Source organism: Marmota marmota, unplaced genomic scaffold (assembly GCF_001458135.2).
Source record: "Marmota marmota marmota unplaced genomic scaffold, marMar, whole genome shotgun sequence".
NCBI lineage: Eukaryota > Metazoa > Chordata > Mammalia > Rodentia > Sciuridae > Marmota > Marmota marmota.
The window spans coordinates 4,046,160-4,068,401 of NW_025999924.1; the positions used below are offsets into that span (position 1 = coordinate 4,046,160).

General features: G+C 34.6%; 1 protein-coding gene across 17 annotated transcripts in view; it reads left to right on the plus strand.

The window, feature by feature from the left end:
• The window catches only part of Pde4d (phosphodiesterase 4D), a 1,424,195-nt gene that overhangs the window by 1,388,068 nt on the left and 13,885 nt on the right, over positions 1-22,242 (plus strand). For 15 of the 17 annotated variants that reach the window (XM_048800091.1, XM_048800095.1, XM_048800089.1 and 12 more), the window contains 5 exons: positions 16,116-16,209; positions 17,747-17,919; positions 18,498-18,596; positions 19,660-19,824; positions 20,911-21,010. In XM_048800091.1, the coding sequence (XP_048656048.1) occupies positions 16,116-16,209; positions 17,747-17,919; positions 18,498-18,596; positions 19,660-19,824; positions 20,911-21,010 (631 nt within the window). The other 2 variants (XM_048800102.1, XM_048800101.1) reach the window with 2 other exon arrangements.

Below are 22,242 nucleotides of genomic sequence, written 5' to 3' on the forward strand. Positions count from 1 at the left end.
TATGGTCGCTATCACAGTATCATATTGCCTCTATTTTTTTTTTCATTAATTTTTTTTTCTCCTTCTTTGTCTTTCTGCTCCAGGAGTCCGAAGTTTACATGGGCAAAGAGAGTCTTGTCTTGTTATTACTGTGTCCCCGAGGCTGGTACACAGTAGCTGTGCAATAAATATCAGTGAGTGAATAGGTGAATGAAACCATCCTAAAAATCTTAAGTGTCTGATTTTTAAAGCCCATTGCTTTCATAGGAACTTTTAATGAAACCTAAGTACTATGGTTTTGTTTCCTTGTTAAGAATATCAACAGTTCGATAGAAGAGTAAATCTGGGAAATGCCATGTCAAACCAACAAGGCAAGGTTGTGTGTCAAGTCCTTGGCAGAACCTTGACTATGCTAATGTACAGACTCCATAGAAGTTAGTGCCATGTTGAAGCTTTGTTTGACAGTGGAAGTCGTCTTTACAAAGTGCTGCTTTGGATTGCTGTCCTTCACAACACATTCTGGGACATGCTGCCTTAGACAAAAGCTCATCCTAAAAGGGGAAAAAGCATCATATACTGACTATGAGGAAGCAAATTTATACTGACTGTAAAGAGACCAGGCTGGAAAAAAATAGAAAACTATGAAAAAAATAAAATAAAAGTAAAAGGATTCAGAAGGAATACTCCTATTGAGGCTCTTCAGTTTTGTGCAAAAAGTTGTGCCCATTTTAATGGATTTTTCTATCCCTCATAGTTGGCATAGTATTTGACCTAGAATAAGTACACAATAATTATTTGTTGCCTTTTCAATGATGAACAAATAATAGTGGCCCAGGGTCACCATTTGTGTGTTGATTTTGTTCTGCAATTTCACCAAATTCATTTATTAGTTCTAACAGATTTTTGTTTTCCTGTATGTGGTCTTTTAAGGCTTTTCTGTATTTAAGATCATGTCTGCAAGAAAGGACAGTTTGACCTCCTCCATTCAAAATTGGATGCCCTCTCTTTCGTTCTCTTGCCTAATTGCCTCTGGCTAGGACTTCCAGTACTATGTTGAATAAAAGAGGTGAAAGTGGGCATCCTTGTGCTGTGCCAGATCTTAGAGAAAAAGTTTTCAGCTTTCCCCATTTTGTATGAGGTTACCTTGAGTTTGTCACATATGGTCTTTATTGTGGTAGGTTCATGCTTTTGTTGGAGGTTTTTTTTTTTTTTTTTTTTTTTTGTGATGTTGAATTTTCTGAGATGATTTTCTGTCTCGATTGAGGTGAATCCTACATGATTTGGGTCCTTCATTCTGTTTGGGGTATATCTCTCAGGAGAGTTTATTGATTTGTGTATGTTGAGCCACTTTGCTTTCCTGTGATAAATTCTACTTGATTATGATGAATAATCATTTTTACCATGCTGTTGGATTTGGTTTGCTAATTTTTTCTGAGAATTTTTGCGTCTGAGTACATCAAGAATTTCAACGTGTAAATTTCTTTTTTGTTGTTGTATCCTTGTCTGGTTTTGGTATTGAGGTTTTGCTGGCCTTACAGAATGAATTAGGAAAAATCTCCCCCTCTTCAAATTTTTGAAATAGTTTGGGAAGTATTAAGTAGAAAATGTTAAGCGCAAGGTAAAGGTTGGGTTGCATTGTTTTGTGGCTGGTGTCTGATTTTTTGTTCAGGCATCTTTTGTTGAAAGGAGGAGTATCCTTTCATTTTTTTAAATTATAGCTCAAATTTTGTGAGTTAAAATTACTATAAGATCCACATATCAGAGGGGTGCATGTGAAAATTATGCATGTCTAGGAGTAAACCTGTTTACATTTGTCCTTATTGCTTCAGAAGACAGGCCTTCTCTGCTTAAATCATTTCACAAAGCACACCCTATAGTGAAGAAGGAGCATTTTTTTAAAAAATTGGAATTACTTTTCTAATGAATGTTGCAAGTGTTTCCTGTTTTTAAATAAAGCCGTTTGGGTGAAAAATTTCAGACCAGATTAATTAGATAATGAACCTTCCTTTGTTTCCTAGATTATTATTCAATTTTTAAGATTCAACTTGCTGTTCCTCTTAATCTCAGTCATCCTTAGAATTTGTGAGGGAGCTTTCATTTTCTGAAATATAACTCAGGAACAGAGCTGCTTTATAAGTCAAATGTGGGTCCTTTGTCACTAGAGGGCAGTGAACACAAACAGATGTAGTACATCTATTTGAGGTTTCTTCGTGTTTTAGCAATAATCAAAATTATATACAGTTTTTCTAATGTGCAAATAGATTGAAAATCCCGTGATTTAAAATATTGGTGATAGCTGGATGTGGTGGCACACACTAGCAACTCAAAAGGCTGAGAGCAGAGAGTCCGAAGTTCAAGGCCAGCCTCAGCAATGTAGGTGAGACCTTCAACAACTTAGACTCTGTCTCAAAATCAATTCTTTTAAAAAGGACTAGGGATACAGCACCATGGTAAAGCATGTATGTATGTATTTATGTTTGTTTGTGTATATATGTCTATATTGTGTGTTTGTCGACCTCTAAAAATAGTTCTAAGACATTTGAAGGTAGACTGTTTTTAGAGACACTGACTGCTAAAGCTATTGTGTTTAATATCTCAAGTTAAACTTTGCCTCAGAATTATTCCAGGGGCATTTAAGTAATTGTATTTGCATTTGTGAAACTGAACAGTACCAGATATATGAGACCCTACTTTATATGAATTTGGTTCTTGGTTAATAATAACTACCAGAACTTGATTCTAAATAGAAAGGTATAAAATAAAAGCAGGTAGATTATAGAAGTAGATAGAATAAAATATTTTCCAATAGTGTAAGTTCTACAAAAAATGCTATTGCCAGGGCAATCCCTTTGGTTGGAGAATTCTAAGAGAATATATATTTATCTTAATATTTCTTAAATATTTCAAGTACAATAATATAATATTTAGCTTAGAATTGATTATATTAATAGACCTTTTGTGTAGATTCTGGGATAAACATAAAACAAAGTCCGAAATGCTGTTTTTTTATTAACATATATTAATTGTACATGTCAATGGAGTTTGGTATGATATTTCCATACATACATACGTATATCCTACACTGACCAAATCACCCATTTCTCACCACCCCCCTTCCTCCCTTCACTAGTCCCTGGTGATCACTATTCTACTTTCTGGTCTTTTTTTAGTTTCCACACAGGAGGGAGAACATACAGTACTTGACTTTCTGTGTTTGTCTTGTGAAATACTGTTTTGGGCGGAAGCCAGACAGCCTGATTTTAAACTCTGGCATTACTGCTTTCTGGCTTTGTGACCTTGAGCAAGACACTTGACTTCTCTGAACCCCAATTACCTCATGTTTTGGTTTTTCTTTTTCCCTATTAAAAACTGTGGCTTCTCTGTCTCGACCAGTGTTCTGAAGTCAATGATGCCAGCCATATGTTAATGTGTCAAAGATTCAGCTCCATCCATAGAATTTTAAGTATCCTGAAATACTTCAGAGAGCATGCTGATTGCTCAGAGTATCTATTAAGGACTGAGAAAATGAAGAAGAGTGGGATGTAGTGATTCTCAAGAGAATCACTGATGGAAAGTTTTTTTTTTTTTTTCCTGTTTCAACATCTATGTTTATAAGCCATTTGCATGTTCAAGAGCGGCAGATTACAACTAGGAATCTGAATTCTAGCTGTGGTGCTGCCCCTCAAACGGCGTTGTCAGGAATTTTTGGACCTTGGTTCCTTTTCTGAATGTGTTGCGCCCACTCTGCATGAGAGCACATCCTTGTCTGGTTCATAGTACATTCCCAAACACAGGCATGTCTCACTCGGGTGGGGCTGCGTATCTGGGCACTGCTTCCTAACTAAATTAGCTGGTAGGATCCACCCTGTCTGGAGATCGGACCACAGAGATAGTAACCATGGTTCTTTCATTCAAGATGCTGTAGATTCAGCAAAAGAATTGAGGGTAAAAGAATTTGTTCCTGGATTCCTATAACTGACCATAGAGCTTGCATCAGCCTTTTAGATGATGAACCATCACAGACCATGGTGAGCAAAGGCACAAAGAGGACTGGGTTTGCCTGAGCTGTCACCCATGGGGCAAGTTATCAAGTATTTAAGAATCTCCATCTTTTGACTTTAAAATGGGCAGAGTATCTATCTTACTGAGATGTTGCAAAGATAAGAAATAAGGTATATAAAACTCTCATTGCATAATAGACATCTAATAACTTGAGACAGTTTAAAATCCACAGAAGTCAAGTCTGACAGTAAGAGTTGCACCATTCTGGATCCATCTGAATTTCTCTTCTGGATTGTCTAGAATCCTCTCCAAGTTCTTCCTACCATGGCAGTAGGAACAAGCTTCTAGTCTGTTTTGTGTAATGGGAAAAAAAATAAAATGAGTTTTAATTTAGCTTAGAGCTTAAAAAAGACTTCTTATTCCCTTGAAATATGGAAATCTTCCTTGGTACTTTTTACTTAACACTTGCAGTAATCTTCTGGCAGCATATTAGGGATTTACAGTTGAATCAACTCAAATCTGACACCTCTCTGAGCATTAGTGCATGTTGTTGCTGATGGAAATCTGTGGAATGGAGACACCATTGTGTTCAGCAAGAGAATGGGCAGTGGACAGTCAGAAGCAGGGAAAACCATATGTGTTTTTGGATCATTTTTTAAGACAGGTTCTGTTGTTTTGCCATATATAATTTGTTTTAAATGTTTTTGGTGACATGGCTGAGGGTAACACCTCTGATCCTTTCCTATCTCCTATAGGTGGTTAAAAATGTTGCTAATTTTTGCTTCTGCATCAATCAACAACCTTTTTGTGTTTGTGATCATTAACTACCTCAAGAAATATAGAAAAAGAGTAAGATATATATTTTCTCTCAATGATTCTACCTTCTGATTGTAGAGGCTAAACTCAGGGCAATAGAAACAACTAGAACAGAGATTCTTAACACTGGACTATTCAGAAAATTTGGGGAACACAGTGTGGGGTGCTTCTCTGGTGAGCAGAGGCTAGGGAGACTGGACATCCTGAAGTCCATAGGAAAGTCCTTTGCCATGAAGGATTGCTCTGTCCCACCCACAGGACTTCCAGCTGTTCATGTAGATGAAAAATGCCCTTATAATAAGCTGAGCCTAGAACCCAGCTCCTTTTTACATGCACACACGAAATATTTTTACATGGTTTTATCCACACTAGCTCTTCAGTAATGCAGCAACAGCATCATGTTAGGGGAAGTTTGTACTTGGTTATATTTGAAGGCTTCCGAGAGTAATCCTAACCATTTCAGGAGAAAAACACAGTCTTTCTAATATAATTTCTGTGTGTTCATTTTCATGCTGCTGTAACTTTCATGGCCATCTTCCATATCAGAGAAATCACAGTGAACACTTACATAGCATTTACTGTTCCAAGTGCTTCGATTATATGCACTGATTTAACTCCCAAAGCAACCCTATGAGGTAGACATTATTCTCATTTTCCAGATGACCAAATTTGAGCATGAAACATTTAAATAAGTCCCTCAAGGTCATAGCTAGACAGGAATAGTAAGATCTAACCTTCTAATGATTTTTTAATATGGTTGTATACAATATTTATGTTTTGTATTATTCAATATAAATTCTTTTACTTCTTATGTTACTGATATAAACCATTCTACTTATTTTTGAAAGATTATCTACGTAGGGAGTATTTAGTCTGTGTGCCTATATTTAGCAAAGTATATTTACAGGAATTGTCATTAAGAATTTCAATTCAGGGTACAAGAAATATTTGTTGTAAAAAGAAAATGTTAACTTGACGCTTGTCAAAGAATAAAATCGACTGGCGGATAGATAACAAGGAGTCAGGGCAGTGAGCCTAAGCTTGCTGAGAACCACTTTGAAGTATGACTGGGATTTAAATGATAGGGGGTGATACTCATTGGGAGCTTACCACCACGTGTGTTGCTGCATGGAGGCCTTTGCTCTGGGTGTGCCCCTAGCCTGGATCCCCCTCCCAGGGCTCTTGCTCCAGATCTCTGGATGACCATCATCTCAGAGAGGCTTCCCTGATCCTCTGTGTCCTAACACTTCATTGCCTCCCTCTCCTTTCTCTTCCTTCATTGCCCTTTTCATCCTGTGGTGTGTTTGTCTTGCTAACTTAGTTGTTGCATGTAAGCTCCAGGTAGGAAAATGTGTTTTGTTTATACTGTGTCCCCCAGCATGTGGGACAGTGGTTGGCATATAGTAGGAGCTTAGTAAAAAATATTTTTTTGTATGAAGGGGTGAATAAAGGATAATTAAAATTTGGAGAAGGACAGGAATAGTTATGTTTGAGACATACTTGAATAACTTAAATCTGACTTTGAAGGGCTGGTTTGAGGCAGGCAGAGTGGAAGGAGGAAGGAGCTAGTAAAGATAGGGAAATGGGGGCTGCTGCTCCAAGAGACAGGTGGAATTCTAGCCTTCCAGGGACAGAACGGAGATGTCAAAGAGCAGCTGAAAACAGTTTTGCATTTAGGGATTAGGAGCAGCAATCTGGATCCCACAGAGGAATGTAGATGGAAGGAAGTAGGTGGTGGGTTACTAGCTTTGAAGTTACAGGCTGAGGCTGGATTTGAGGAAATGAGGTCTGGCAATGGAAATCAGTATGGCCCTGGAGGGGGGAAGGTCAGAAGCAAGAAAATAGTGGAGATTCAATGACAGAGTTTCAGACCTGAGACACAGAGTGACATGATGCAGATGAAAGGAAACATAGTATATTAAGAAAAGTAGTAGTCTGAGAGTTAAAAAATGCTGGTATGGGGCTGGGGTGGTAGCCCAGTTGGTAGAGCATTTGCCTTGCATGTGTGAGTCACTGGGTTCAATCCTCAGCACCACATAAAAACAGATAATATAAAGATATTGTGTCTGTCTGTAACTAAGACATTACTTTTAAAATGTTGGTATGATAATGGAATTATTGTTAATATCATCTGATATCTATTTGTTTTATTATATATCATTATTTCAAGTGCTTTGCATATATTATTTTTTTATTTTATTATTTTATTCTAATTAGGTATGTGTGAGGGTAAAATGCATTTTGATGCATCATACATAAATGGAGTATAACTTCTCATTTGTCTAGTTGTACATGATGTAGAGTTACACATTTCATTTAATCCTCCTAACTGTTCTGGCTATTGATTGCTGTATAATAAATCACTTCAAATTTGAAATACAATATATTTTTACTAGTTTCCATGATTTTGTGGGCATGGCTAGACATTCTCATTTGGGGTCCCTTGTGGTTGCAGTCAGGTAGTGGATGGGGCTGGAGTCATCTGAAAGCTAAACTGGGCTGCATGACCAGGATGGCTTCTTCATCTCTGGTCTGGTTGGTGACTGGGCAGATGTGTGTGCTTGTTTTTAGGCAGGCACAATCTCTCCATATCCCCCACACTATACTTTCCTACATATCAGCACAGGGATTCCAATAGCAAATTCAGAGAAAGCAAGGTGATAGCTCAAGGCCTCTGTGACTTAGCCTCAGCAGTCATGCATCATCCTGTGAGTATACAGGCCAGCTCAGATTCAGCATAGTGGAGTGGTGTGACTCATTAGGAGTCTTTTGCAGATTAGCTGCTGCACTAACCAATTTAGAAGTTAGGATTAGAGTCCAGGTGCTGGGTGAATTTGGGAAATTTATTTTTTCTCTCAAAGTGTCTTGTTTATGTGGAAATGAGAGATTGGAGGGAATGAAATTGAAGGTATTTTCTATTTTACTCTTTTAAGTATTTGGATTGATATGACGGAAGTGGGAATAGAAAGGAACAAAAGGAAAGTAATGGCATTTTATGAAAGATAGGACTTGGTCACAATGTTGGGGAAGGAGAGAAGGTAATGTGGTAGAGGGGAACATGTCAGGGTTACTCGAGGATTCAGTTAGATGATTTATATTAAACACCTGACAGTGTGTGACTCACATGAGACACCTATTGGATGATAGGAGTCACGGATTTCATCTGAGACACTGGATACAACATGGGCCCCCTGACTGCAATGGGAGTTAGTTATGATAAGAACTACTTTAAATAGAAAAATGTTTCATAGTTTTGAAAAAGTTTGACGTGACTGGCAGGACATTTGAAAGGGAAGAGTATTATATTTTTCGAAATACAGTACTAATGTTCAACTTAGAAGTAGTCATTGAAGAGTGTAGGCCTGGGAGAGTCTGTGGAGATCCTGAGTTAGGGGATTAATAGAAGAAAGCAAAGAAGGGATGGTCAGAGCAGTGGAAAAAAAAGAAGTTCAGGACCCTGGGAGTTCAGGGAAAGTGTTAAGAGTGATCAAACAAGGCTGAACACTTCAAAGAAGGTAAGGAGGATGAAAGACCATATTAAAAAAAAAAAGTTTTGCCTTTTTTCTTATCTTTTGTAAAGGATTAAGAGAAATTTAGGGAATAAAACACAAGGGGTGTAAATAGCAACTAAGAACTTTAGCATCAGGTAATCAATAGAATTTCAAAGATGAAGGAAATGCAGTGGTCCCCCTCTTACCTACAGAGGATATGTTCTAGGACCCCCACTGGCTGCCTAAAACAGTAGAGAATATCAAAACCTACATATAATATACTATATTTTTTCTTGTACAAACATAATGATACAATTTATAAGTTTAGGCCTAATAAGAGATCAACAACCATAACTCAAGATAAAATAGTATAATTTTAACAATATGCCAAAATCAAAGTTATTAAAACTTCTGACTGTTTATTTCTAGAATTTTCCAATTAATGTGTTTTGACTAAAAAACTGTAGAAAGTGAAACTGCAGACAAGGAGGAACTGCTATATTTATGATGAGGGCATACTATCTAAGACAGACAAACCTGAACAACAGAAGTACTTCAATGACAGGAAGAATGTACAGTAATCATATCATTAAGTTACAAAAGAGTTGAGAATAAAACTTTGAGATGGAGATGAGGGAGAATGGGCAGGATTTTATGTTAAAATAGGGCAAAAGCAAGATTTCCCCCTTTTCTCATACAAAAGACCTCTTTAATATAAAAATTACAGAGTAATACTACTCTAAACCATACATAAAAATGTTTTTTTCCTGAAAGAATCACATTCTATATAGTTGTGATTACTCTTCAGCTTAGTTCTGTATTCCTAAAAGCCACACTTAACTTTAAGTTTACAGCCACAAAAATGTTCCCTTCTGATCAAAATATAGATCCTGAAATCTATATACAAAACATTGCATTCTTTATCCATACACAGCTTGTTAGCTTTTGGATTCATTTTCTCCCAAGTCAGATTTATAATAAATCATCTCTACATTAAGATTTTGGAAATTAAAGAGCTCAGGCACACATAGCACCACCAAAAAAAAAAAAAAAGAAAAGAAAAAAAGAAAAGGGACCTGAGACCAGCCATACCATAAAGCTCAGAGGCTGCATCATTGCATTTGTGAATTCTGGGCATAGGTCACATTTTCTAATCCCTTAGCTTTTATTATGAACAGGGGGAGAACCATGGTTATATCTAGGTCACCAGGGAAGCCACTTGTTTTGGATTTGAGAAAGGAAAGTAATTAAAATGCATGCTTGTCTTTCAGAGCAGCATTTATGTGGATGCAAGTAAAGTCCAAGAATATTAAAATTCATAGAAAAGGTTCCAGAAGTCCTTGTCTAAGAATGAGCTGCGGATTTTGAATGGTGTCATGGTCGTTATGCATCTCTGTAAGAGGGAAGCCCCATTCATCTTTCTCACGCAGCCTCCGAGCTGTAGGGAGACCATTATTAAATGGCGTTCACCGGGTCAGGTGGAAAACCTCTTCCCCAGAGGCTCGCCCTCGCCAGCCAATCACAAAGCAGCCTGCGCCAGGTCCACACCCCCTGCCCTCACACTCTGGAGGATGGAATAGGATTGGTGCATAGTTGGGGTTCTGTGGGAGGGGTTTCTTGTCACTCTTCCCAGCTTCCCTGCAGTTCCTTATTTGGTAGCTTTTGACAGAACTAATCTTTCTTGCAGCTAAGCATCTTGATATACATTATTCATTAAGCCCTGGAGCTGGGAGAAAGAAAGATGCAGACCCTTAGATCTTTAGCTATTCTTTTATCACATGGATTTTCTTTATTCAGAATAATTGTTGAATTTTGTTCCATTCTGGAGTTTTACAAATGGCATGAATTTAATGGGAAGATGACTGGATGGAACCTAATACGAGGCATTCTTTTGTATACTTAATTACCAAAATCTTTAAAATCCCACACTGGCTTGCGGGGATTGTGAAAGTATAAAGGATTTGAAGATACAAATATTTTTGAACATATTTATCATATATATAAGCATTTTTGATAAGCAATCAAAAATGCCTGAAGCAAACTATTTGCTGTCAGTGTCTTGGGGCTACATAAAGGTAAGATTGATTTTTCCTTTGAAAACTCCTGGTTACTCTGATTACATAACAGATATTGTTAACAAATTATGATGGTATTTAAGCCTTTTAAGCAATTCTATATTTTTCCCTTTTACACAAACTATGAAAGAAATATGGGTTTTTGGTGTTCAAGATAAGATTGGATAACTTTTTATCATGTGTAGTTTGTTAAAATAGCTTTTTGATGTGCAGTGATTCTTCTGTTTGTCATATGGTATAAGTTTGTGTTGTGCTTTAAAATTCATTTGCAAATAATTTTTTAGCCAAATTTCCTATTCTGATTTATGGATTCCAATTAACATGTAACAGTTTAAGGTTATACAGTTAATTTATGGCTCTTGCTAAATGCCTGTACTACTTTAATATGACAAAGATTTTTTTTTTCCATCTTTGGATATACAACTCTAGATGACATTAAAATTGACATTGATATTTGTCTCAAAATGAAAATTGATTATCTTAGTGTAAAATTATTTTTAAAAGTTTGTATGATGATGATGCGTTTGTTAATCTCAAGAAGTGAATTAATACACTGAATTTAATAAGAATGTGTTCATATTTAGCAAGCTTTTTGCCTGTTCTGTGGTAATGATAGCATGGTGTTCTACCTCCATGATGGTAGTGAAAGGTAGAAAAACTTAGTTCAGTTCTGGGTGAAGTATCACTTCAGAAAGTGAGGCTCATCCTTGATTATTGAGGCAATTGCACAAATTTTTAAAGATTCATTTTTCCATTACTTTAAGGACTTGAAGTTTGAAATATTTTATCTGTTTCTTTTCTTATTTTAAAGGACATTTCCCCCTTTACTTTTGAGATTTTCTTGAATTTTTGGAAAACATTTCAATGTTTAAATTTATGGATGGTCCAGATTTTTAAAATGTTTTTAAATATATCGATTTTCATTATGTGGATTCTGCTAAGCATTTCTTGGCTACTTTTTTTAAATACAGAAAAGTATAGAAAGTAACCCCCAAAACACCCATATCCCTCTCACTCCTCAATTTATCTCTTAGCTTTTAGCCAGTTCATATTTGATACATTTTTTAAAGGCTTCATGTTTATATTTGGGGTATGAACAATACCTCCAAGAATCTAAATATACAGACATGGTCTTATGCATTTTGAAGATTTTATTTTTATGCAGCCAATTTAAATTTAAGTAGTAGTACTTATGTATTCCAAACTTGTCACAGAACAGCAAATTAAATGAATTTTTAGCAGAAAATCATAGCTAAATATAAGCATTTTCTTTCTGTTTGAGCTGTACCACCTTCTTGAATGTATACTAGGAGGATATGTAATATATAGATATCCGGTAGCACAATGGCATGATTCAGGATTTCAGAGGACTATATTTTAAAATATTTTAATTATATTTTTGTTTCTTTAATTTATTTATTTATTCTAATTTTTATACATGGCAGCAGAATGAATTTCAATTCATAGCACACATATAGAGTACAATTTTTCATTTCTCTGGTTGTACACAAAGTGGAGTCACACCATTCATATCTTCATACATGTACTTAGGTTAAGGATGGTGGAATGAGATGGACATAATTTGTCTTATTTTGTTTTCTTAATCTTTTTTTTAAGTTTTTTTTTTTGTAGTTGTGTATGGACATATTGCCTTTATTTGTTTATTTTTATTTGGTGCTGAGGATTGAACCCAGTGCCTCACACATGCTAGGCAAGCGCTCTGCCACTAGTCTACAGCCCCAGCCCTAACAATCTTAAATATAGAACTTAAATATAATCGGGAATGTAAACCGGAGAACTGTAGTTCTGAAATGTAAAACACACCATTCAGATCTGCATTCTCACTGTTTTGAACAAAAACAAAGGAATAGTCTGGGCATAATATGTGTGATGTGAAATATTCAATGGAATATGCAGTCTCGTTTATTCAGTCTACACAATAGATTCTCTGGCATTTTTTGCTTTATTTATCTGTAATAACTGGCTATTTTGATGAATTATATATTTTAATCACCAGAAAAATTATGCATCAGTAATTTGTGTCCCAGATTTGCAGATAACAAATATTTTTCTATTTGTGCATATGACAATATATTCCTTCTAAGTTAGAGCTTGTGCACAAGTTAGAAGATGGGTCTGTGAATACCTGGATCCTCATCTAATTTTTCCACTTGCCCCAGAAGATTTAGTGTTTAGTTACATTGACAGAGGGCAAGTGGACACCTTCCCTGTACAGACTGCTGAGGGGCTAGCAGAGGCTGAAAAGACTGCCTATTTCACACCTTTTACATAAAAGGACTTTGTGATTATAGCAACTTGCAGCTTATGACAGGGACAATGTCTAGTCAAAAAGATACTTACTTGAATGCATGCTTCAAATGTTAATAGCAGACTGTCTTTTTGTGTGTGTTTGTGTGTGTATGTGTGTGTGTGTGTATTTCTATTTAATGGATGTTTTCAAAGGTGGATTCATCTGTAAAGCACGATGTGTTGTCCACTCTCTAACTTGTGTGAGATTATATATGATATAGTATGTTTTTGAACATAGTTTCCTCTATGTCTTAAATTCTTTTATGAGATTGGATGAAGAGGGGGCTAGCTAGTCATAACTATAATCAAGTCCTTCAAGTGCATGTTCTTCAATCATAAAAATTAATATCAATTAAAAAATACACAAAAATAGGAACTGAGTATCAAAAAGAGGGCTAGGAAAAAGAACTCAAATAAGTTAAGCCACTATTATGTGCCAGACTAAATACAAGACACTTTCCATTAGCTTAATTAATCAGTAACCCATAATTTACTCAAGGATACATAATTTAATAAGATGGACAGAAAAAAATTTGAACAGTATTGCAAACATCTTACGAATATTCTTAGAAGGCCTTTCTAGTAGATGATACTATAACATGCTAAGTGAAAACAAGAAGAAACCATGTTTTATATGTTATATGATGCCAATTTTTAATTGAAAAATCTCACAGAGGTTAAAAAAGGGCATAGAAGAAAATATAACTGATTGTGATTATTTCTAAGTATTGGGTTTACATGGTTTCTTGCTTTCTTCTGTATTGAATTCTGGGTTTTCTATCACATGTGCATTTTATAATTAACAAGAAGTTACAAAAAGAAAGTAGAGTAAGAAGGTAACCATTGTGTTCCTGGGTTTGAGAATAAGGTTCCTAGACCTCTGAATTGACAACTATAACTTGTATTTATCATGACCAGTTGGTTTTTGACATCTAGAGAGTGCTAGTATGCATGACTGTGTCCAGCAGTTTATTGATTTGTTGTTGTGATGACCTTCTGCAGTGCTTAGTAGGGAGAGTTCAATCCTTATGCCTAATTTAGGTGATCAATAAGATTGACTTTTGGAGAGATTTAACTACATTGAGTTAGGTCATCATTGTAACAATAATGTAGAGAATCAGTACTTTTTGAACATTCTAAATAAGCTAATTCAACACTGAGGAATAATTGCATTTCAAACATTTCTAAAAGATAAATTCACTGCTCTTCTCCAGACTTAAATGAGAATTTCTAGTGAAGCTCAACCACTTAAAGGCTGCTAAAGATAAGGAGTGATGTATCTGGCTTTGGTCAAGTTTCTAATAGCAGTTACCTTATATATTGAAAAACATATTGTTTCTGTATGTTAAGAGAAATATTAAAAGCATATTTAAAAAGACTAATTGGGCTGTTTTCAAAGTCAAAGGAAGACATGTTAAGAAGCAACTACTATGTCAGTACTGTCAATTCTTTGTTAAGAGATGACTTAACGGCAATGAAAATGCCAAGAGAAGTGTCTAAAGATGCTTAAGGGTATAGCACTCCAACAAATTGAGTTGCTGTATGTATGGGTATTAAGATTAAATGAGTTTATGATCATATTAGAAATGGCACAGTATTGTATACAGGAAACTAAGTCAGTAGAATATATTTACACAGAAAGAAAGAAATATAAAATAATAGCAACAAGGAAAAATAATATAGAATGTGTCTATAATAAAACTTGAGGCACATATTGGAGGGAAGAAGAAAGGAGAAAATATATTAGAAGAAATATCTGAGGTGTTAACTACTAGCTGAATATCTTCACTGTTGATACAAGACATTAAGGCAAAGATACAAAATATCCTAAACTCCCGAGAGGATGTATTCAAGGAAGAATAAATACATCTACTATCCTAATAGAATACCTTTTTAGAAATGGTGGCAAAAGAAAATCTTAACATTCAGATACAGGTGAGATTGGACATGTTCAAGGTTGTATGGCCATAGACTTAATGTCCAGATTCAACAGCAAGCAATACCCTTAAAGGAAAAGCAATCAAAATAATTACAGTGGAAGCTAAAGGCAGAATAACAACTCAAAAAGGCTGAAGTTAAATAGATGTCAACTTAGAACGTTTTACCTAGCAAAATTAACCTTCAAAGTTTCTAATATGAATAAAGATACTTTCAAGGAAGAGGAGAAAACATAAGAGAATTTGCCATTAATTCACCTGCTTTAAAGAAATATGAAAGTAGTTCTTCAAGCACCAAATATTTGACAGAAGAAAAAAAAACTGAGGCAGGAAGAAATGATGAGCTAAAATTAAATGGCAAGTAGGTGGCCAAATATAATTGAAAAACAGTGGGCATAATAGTTATGATATTTGTAAATTGCAAGGAAAAAAACAGGAAGAGTATAAATTTTTAAGGTTCTATCATTTTTTTTGGAAAGTAGTAAATGCATTATATATATTAGATTGTGATAAACCAAGGATGCGTTTTGAAATCTCTAAGTTGTACATTAGCCACTAGCCATGTATGACTGTTGAGCATGCATGATTAGATAAAATTTAAATGTGTTTAAGTATAAAAGAATTAAAACATTTTATTAAAGATTTTTTTAAAAAAGCGGATGTGCAGGGAAGTATCAAATCTTTGAAAATGTTGGCAATGCCGCATAATGTCTTTGGATAAAACAAGCACTGTAGCTTTAGTAAAATAAGTTGCAAAGTAATAAAATACAATAATGAAAATTTATGGGGTTTTTGTTTGTTTGTTTGTTTGTTTCATGACTTGGGATTTGGGTTGGCAAATTCTGTGAATGCTGAGAACCAAAAGCCTTGTACTTTTTACTTGAAAAAAAAATTTTTAAAGAATATATTATGTAGTGTTTATTTAAGTTTTATTTTTCCTCAGTTCCCCAAAAGTACTCAAATCTATTAAAGTTTTCTATGGGGTAAAATATCAGATTTTAACCTTTGACCAATATTATTTATATATTCATTTCTGGTAATGATAAACCAAATGATAAAAATATACCATGCTTAGTCATGTGAAAACACTTTTGTGTGCTTATAAATCATATTTTTATCTAAATACCAATAATACATTAAAGTGTATAATTGTTTTTACTAATGTCATTGATTGTCAAAATCTGAGCTATTCAATGTCATAGCCACCAGCCACACACTATTTAAATTGAGAGTAATTATATGAAATTCAAAATTCTGTTTCTTGATCACGTTGACCACATTTCAAGTGTGTGGCAGCCATCTGTGCCTGGCAGCCACTGTCACAAATGACACAGATTATGGTTCTTTCCTATGATTGCTGAAGGTTCTGTTGAAGAGTTCTCCTCTAAATTGTCAAGAAAATTTAAAATTTTGAGGATGTATCTTTCTGTGTCCCAGGATACGCTTATGTTATTTCACTTAAAATTTCCTCTTCTGTTATTTCATTTTACCTTTTGGTTTTTCAGTTTAAAAGAATGCTTAATCGGGAGCTCACCCATCTCTCTGAAATGAGCCGGTCTGGAAACCAAGTGTCGGAGTACATATCAAACACATTCTTAGGTGAGAGTAACTCCATGCAGCTTAAAATTTTTCTTTTGAATTATTTGCTTGTTGGGTTTTGGAGAGGGATTGAAGCACCAACTCATTTTGGAAACCAAATAAGTGTCAAAAATTCCGTTTGTACTTATTATCTTAATAATTTGATACTGTAAACTTCTAAGCCTTAGAATATAAGGTAACAAAGTAATTTTTTTTTATTTACTCAGTGGTGCCAGGGATTAAATTCAGGTCTTCACACATACAAACATTTTACCACTGAGCTACATTCCTAGACAGTTTTTTTCATAATACAGAACAGTACAATGTATTTTATAAGATATTTAAGCATGCATTTGACAAATTTTTCTTAAATGCTTCCCTGGCTAGGCACTAGGTACTTAATGATAAATTAGAAATAGTCCCGTCCTTGATGACTTGATTGTCTAATGCATACCACGCCTGGCAATCTAGTGAGCAAGTACAGTGCAACTGCTGAAGAACAGTGTGCTAATAATAGCTGAAAGTATGATGTTCTGGGGCAGCCCCTCTACCTCATCAGCAGAAAGAAAATGCAATAAGTGAAAATCAGTAATTTGAACAAATCATTGATTTAAATTTACTTTCAAAACAAAACTGTTCTAATGGCTGATTGGCATATTACTGAACAGACATGAATGTTTACAATGTACAAGAATGGGTAGGTTTGCTGACTGCTTGAAATAGTGGAAGAATGAATGTACCAAGATATCTGATTTTACTGTAGAAAATGATAAAGACCATTGATGTAAAATCACTTAATAACTTATAATTGGAATTCTCTGTGGGTCCCATAAAACTTGGTTACATCATAACTTATCTCACTGTGGTATAGAAAAAGAAAAGATCTGAGGTATTCAAGTCACTGAATATGCTTGTTTCCATTTTCAATTTTTTTTAATTTACCTTGTCAAATGTCAAAAGGAACTACTTCCCTTTGAATTTTTTTTCCTTAGAAAGCTTATTTCTATAATAACAGGAAATAAAGGGGAAACCTATATTTTCTTTCAAAAAATGCTGCTTCAATTCCCATAGTCTGATCGGTTTTAATTAGCTGTTAGATTTGTACACTGCTATTTTTATTACATTTGTGTTTGAAGTTTTTATTATTTTAAAGTATGTGTTGAAAATGGAAATCCTTAGTTGGCAAGAGCAGTTTCAAGCCTCTAGGTTATTGTCATACAGTAATGGAGTTGGTGAACAGAGCAAATAATCAAGAATTGTACTTTCTGTGAGTCTGCTATCATGATTAAGTCTTGCATGATTTTTTTCATTGGGTGATCTATCAGGAAGTAACCACTGGACACATTTGATATTAATTACTTTATTATGGAATTTATTTGCTTAATTTTGTATGTGAGGATATCAAGTTTTCATCAAATTATGAATATTCAACTCTATTAGAAAAGTATAACTTGTAAATATTTCCCAGTGATTAATTATATGCTGCCTAATTATGCATGTTGTGTTTTTTTAAAGTAGAATTCATAATAATTGTAGAACAATTTCTAAATTTCTTAAGATAAGCAACATGAAGTGGAAATTCCTTCTCCAACTCAGAAGGAAAAGGAGAAAAAAAAAAGGCCAATGTCTCAGATCAGTGGAGTCAAGAAATTGATGCATAGTTCTAGTCTGACTAATTCAAGTATCCCAAGGTTTGGAGTTAAAACAGAACAAGAAGATGTTCTGGCCAAGGTAAGATAATTTCAGAGAGTGTAATCATAAGTATGCAGTGATGTTTTGCATGAATTTTGATTTCTTCTCTTTTAAATAGATGGAAAAGTTCATTAATTTATATGAGTTTGTTGTGAAAATGGAAAAGCACTTTATAAAGCTCTTTCAGTTATTTGAATTTATTAATATGTGGATTTAGACAGGTGGTTTAGTACACATTTCTTACTTTTTTGCATCTTCATTTAATTTTTGGTCTGAAGAAGTTAGAAGTCTATCATCTCTTCTGGGTTGTACAAGAATAGTTAAGTTTCTGTGAGTAAATATTATCTATTGAAGAAATGCTTTGGGATTGATATTCAAATATTCAAAATCTGTGAACGTGATGTGTTGTCAGAATTACAAAGCAATGCTATTCTGTTTTCAGTACATTTAAGTAAAATTTCCTAAAGTTTGCTTTTATTTTTATGGTATATTGTTTATATTTAAAATGAGTCATTGTTTAAAAATATCTAACAATTTTTTAGATTTTTAAATATTTGTGTTTTATTGCCTCATGTTCTTCCACTTTCTAATTATTTGGTGTCATTTTTCAATGCCAGGAACTAGAAGATGTGAACAAATGGGGTCTTCATGTTTTCAGAATAGCTGAGTTGTCTGGTAACCGGCCTCTGACTGTTATCATGCACACCATATTTCAGGTATAGCAGTTCTATCACATCTCTTTTGTGCAGGGACTGACTGTTGAGTCTATGAAAAGTGTATGCATTTCGTCTTCCTTATCACTCACCCTTTTTGTTAAAGTATTTATATTTTAGTTGTAGTTGGACACAATACCTTTATTTTGTTTATTAATTTTTATGTGGTCCTAAGGATCAACTCAGGGTCTCCCACATGCTAGGCAAATGCTGTGCCACTGAGCCACAACCCCAGCCCCCCTCACTCTTTTTTGTTGTTGTTCATTTTGATAGTATCTTTTCCCTTATCTGTTCCTTTTCCAAGGGACAAATAAAGGTAGAGAAATGTGGAGTGTGGGTAGAACACAAATAAATTTTATTTTTGTTTTTTTTTCCATCTAAGAAAAAGATGTGATATGGGAGAATGAAGCAATTCATTAAAACAACAGTTTAAGATTCATCTTCATGACCCTGACTTGCATAGGGAATGGAGTGCTAACTTTAAAAAATGAGTAACTTCCCTGCAGACTAACCTCAGAACATAATTTCTTTAATCTGCTACTACCTTTTCCATATCCACTACTTTTTCTTGTGGAACCCTTGCCTCAGCTCAGAGTGGGATTTTAATGAGAATTTGAGTCTGTTACTGATACACTGGGACTGGAATGGGAAACTCCAGTTCTAGAATGAGGTTGGGGCTGGTGGGGATGAGGCAATGGTGCTCCAGCGCTGGTGCCTCCATGGTCATGGGATACTGAAGCTTTTATAGTAGGCAGTACATTCCTGAGACCTTAGGTTTGGATAAAGCAGTATTGTCCTCCAGAAGGACAACTCAACTCTGATATTGTCCCGTAAGTTCCTCGATCTTCCCAAATATTTCCATTTCTCTCACTAAACATGGGAAAGTGCTATTTCTGTTTCTGAGTCATCTGTAGGAAGCCCTGGTGGGTTTGTGTGTGTGTGTGTGTGTGTGTGTGTGTGTGTGTGTGAGGGTGGGGGGGGTGTTTGTTTGTTTTAACATTCTGTGTGAAACATTTTTTAAAAAAATATAAAGACAAAAATGTTACAAGGATATCTTCTCCTACAGGAACGGGATTTGTTAAAAACATTTAAAATTCCAGTAGACACTCTAATTACATACCTTATGACCCTTGAAGACCATTACCATGCTGATGTGGCCTATCATAACAACATCCATGCTGCAGATGTTGTCCAGTCCACTCATGTGCTACTGTCTACACCTGCTTTGGAGGTAAATCTGTTTTTAAAAACCTTAAGAACACTAACTTGCCATTCATGAGTGTCTTAAACTTTCAAACTGAGGAATTTGTGATGCACATAGTAATTGGCTTTATTGGAAATATGTTGACTTACAGGGGAGAAATGTTGTGGTTAATAAAACAGTTGCAGCTTTGATGAATTTGTCTGTAAAAGTGGGTCAGAGATTTAGGGATTCATCTGTTTATATTTCTTCTTTTGAAATGATCCCAGTGGACACGTAATAATGCACATCTGGACTTTTGTTTGTTTTCTGGGAATTCATTTTGATGACTTTTTAAGTTAGAGTTCAAAGAATGATTAATTTATAAAATGTAAACAGTGAATGCATTGATATTTTCCATAGAATTTATTAGGAAAAAATACTTTAATTTTTTTTTAAATCCTAAAATGTTATTCTGCTAAGTGTTTACTAAAGCAATTTGATTTCCTTAATCATTTTTGAAAAGATTCTCTTTCTGGATATAGTTTGCATTGTTCTCAGCATGAAATTGTGTTAATACCTCATCATTTGGATGAGTGGTTTTCAACTGTAGATGATTTCTTGCCCCTTTTTCCCCCCTCCCTCAACGTCTAGTGACACTTGGAATGCCTGGAGAAATTTTTGGTTGTCAAAACTATCACATTTTTGTTTATATATGCTACTGGCATGTCATGGGTCAAGCCAATAATTCTTCTAAGTATCTATAATGTACCAGTACAGGACATCATCACACATAGTGTGACCTGACACAAAATGTGAACAGTGCTGAGGTTGAGAAATCCTGATTTGGATCCAAGAAAAGAATTTCCCATGTCTTATTAAGACATTCTTTTTTTCTGATTTTTAAAAAAGTATAATGATCCTCAGATATAATGAAGTTGAAATATTTTCTTCCAGAATTATGCTTAAAAAGTTTATAGGTACCTCATTAGCTAAAAGTCTGTTCATAATACATGGTGATAACATATTTGAAGGTTTGTTTTCCATTTAAATTCTAGGAAGTCATTTGTCATTTTATTAATACTTTTTATTTATATTCTTATATAATAGTAATATTGATATTATCTGATTTTCCAGGCTGTGTTTACAGATTTGGAGATTCTTGCAGCAATTTTTGCTAGTGCAATACATGATGTAGATCATCCTGGTGTGTCAAATCAATTTCTGATCAATACAAGTAAGTAAAGTTCACTGATTTTTTTTTTTTCAGAGCAAATATTTCTGAGGATCTGTGTAAATTTTTTTCCAGGACTATAAAGTTCTTTTGAGATGTGTAAATATGTGTTTTAATGATAGTGTATGTTAATGTAATTTATCTCTGAAAATTATCATTACATCCCAAGAGGCATTATGATGTTTGAAAATGTGTGTTCAGGACTTCTCTGAAAATAATATGTTGCTATTTCACTAGATAGGGATAATAAGGAGAATCAAAAGTAAAAGTGGGAAGAGACATTTAGGTAGCTATGCTGCCTTTAAAGGTTAAAAAAAAAAAAGCAAAGGTATGTGAAAGTGAGTGCTAGTTGACTGTTACTTTATGTAGATCATCATTTCATCCCTTCAGAAGCTGTAGCTCACCTTTCCCCACCCTCAGCAGGCCCAACCCTCTTCTTTCCTTTTTAAATCTCGTAATGAGGGTGACAGGAACTTCTCTCTTAATTTGATATTTTAATCATTCAGTCTTTTTCTCCTCAGTGGTAACCTCTCAAATCTGTATAACAAGTCATGGCTGAATTTGGAAATGTAAGGATGGTAGGACTATTCAATATGGACATCTCTGACAGCTGCACAGCAAGCCTCTGTAGGAAATGTTGAGGTGATGTTCCACCTCTTCCTTTGGAAAGAGGTTAGGTTTACAGAAGTTATTTGGTCCTTGAAGTCAGTAGGTAAATTACTTAAACATTTACTGCGATTTAATTCCTTGCCACTAAAATAGATTAATATTATAAATTTGATTTTATATATGAAAAAAAAAATGCAAAGTTGTTGAAAATGTTTTTTTTTTCATGTTAATAATCTGCCTCTTAAAAGGGAAATCAAGATTTTTATTTTAAGATAAGAGAAATGAGGATATAGGACTATCTAGGATCAATGGCTATCCCTATTAAGAAAATACACTAAGTAGATTTAAGTTGTGAGTTGAAGATAACCAAGAGGGATATCTGCCCAAGCCGTAGCTAATTGGCCAGTTGAATATGGATACCCCCTTGTTTCTTTTCCAATCTTAGAAAAGAAAATAGACACATGTTGGGAAAAAAATCTGCCTTTTTTCCCTTCTGCTTGAATTTGTGGATAATAGTCTTCCTACATGCTATAACAATCTAGCCATGTACAGTTCTAGATGCTTACTGTCTATTTCTTATACTTGGCTGTACTCAGATTTAAGACAAAAATTAAATGCAATCTTGC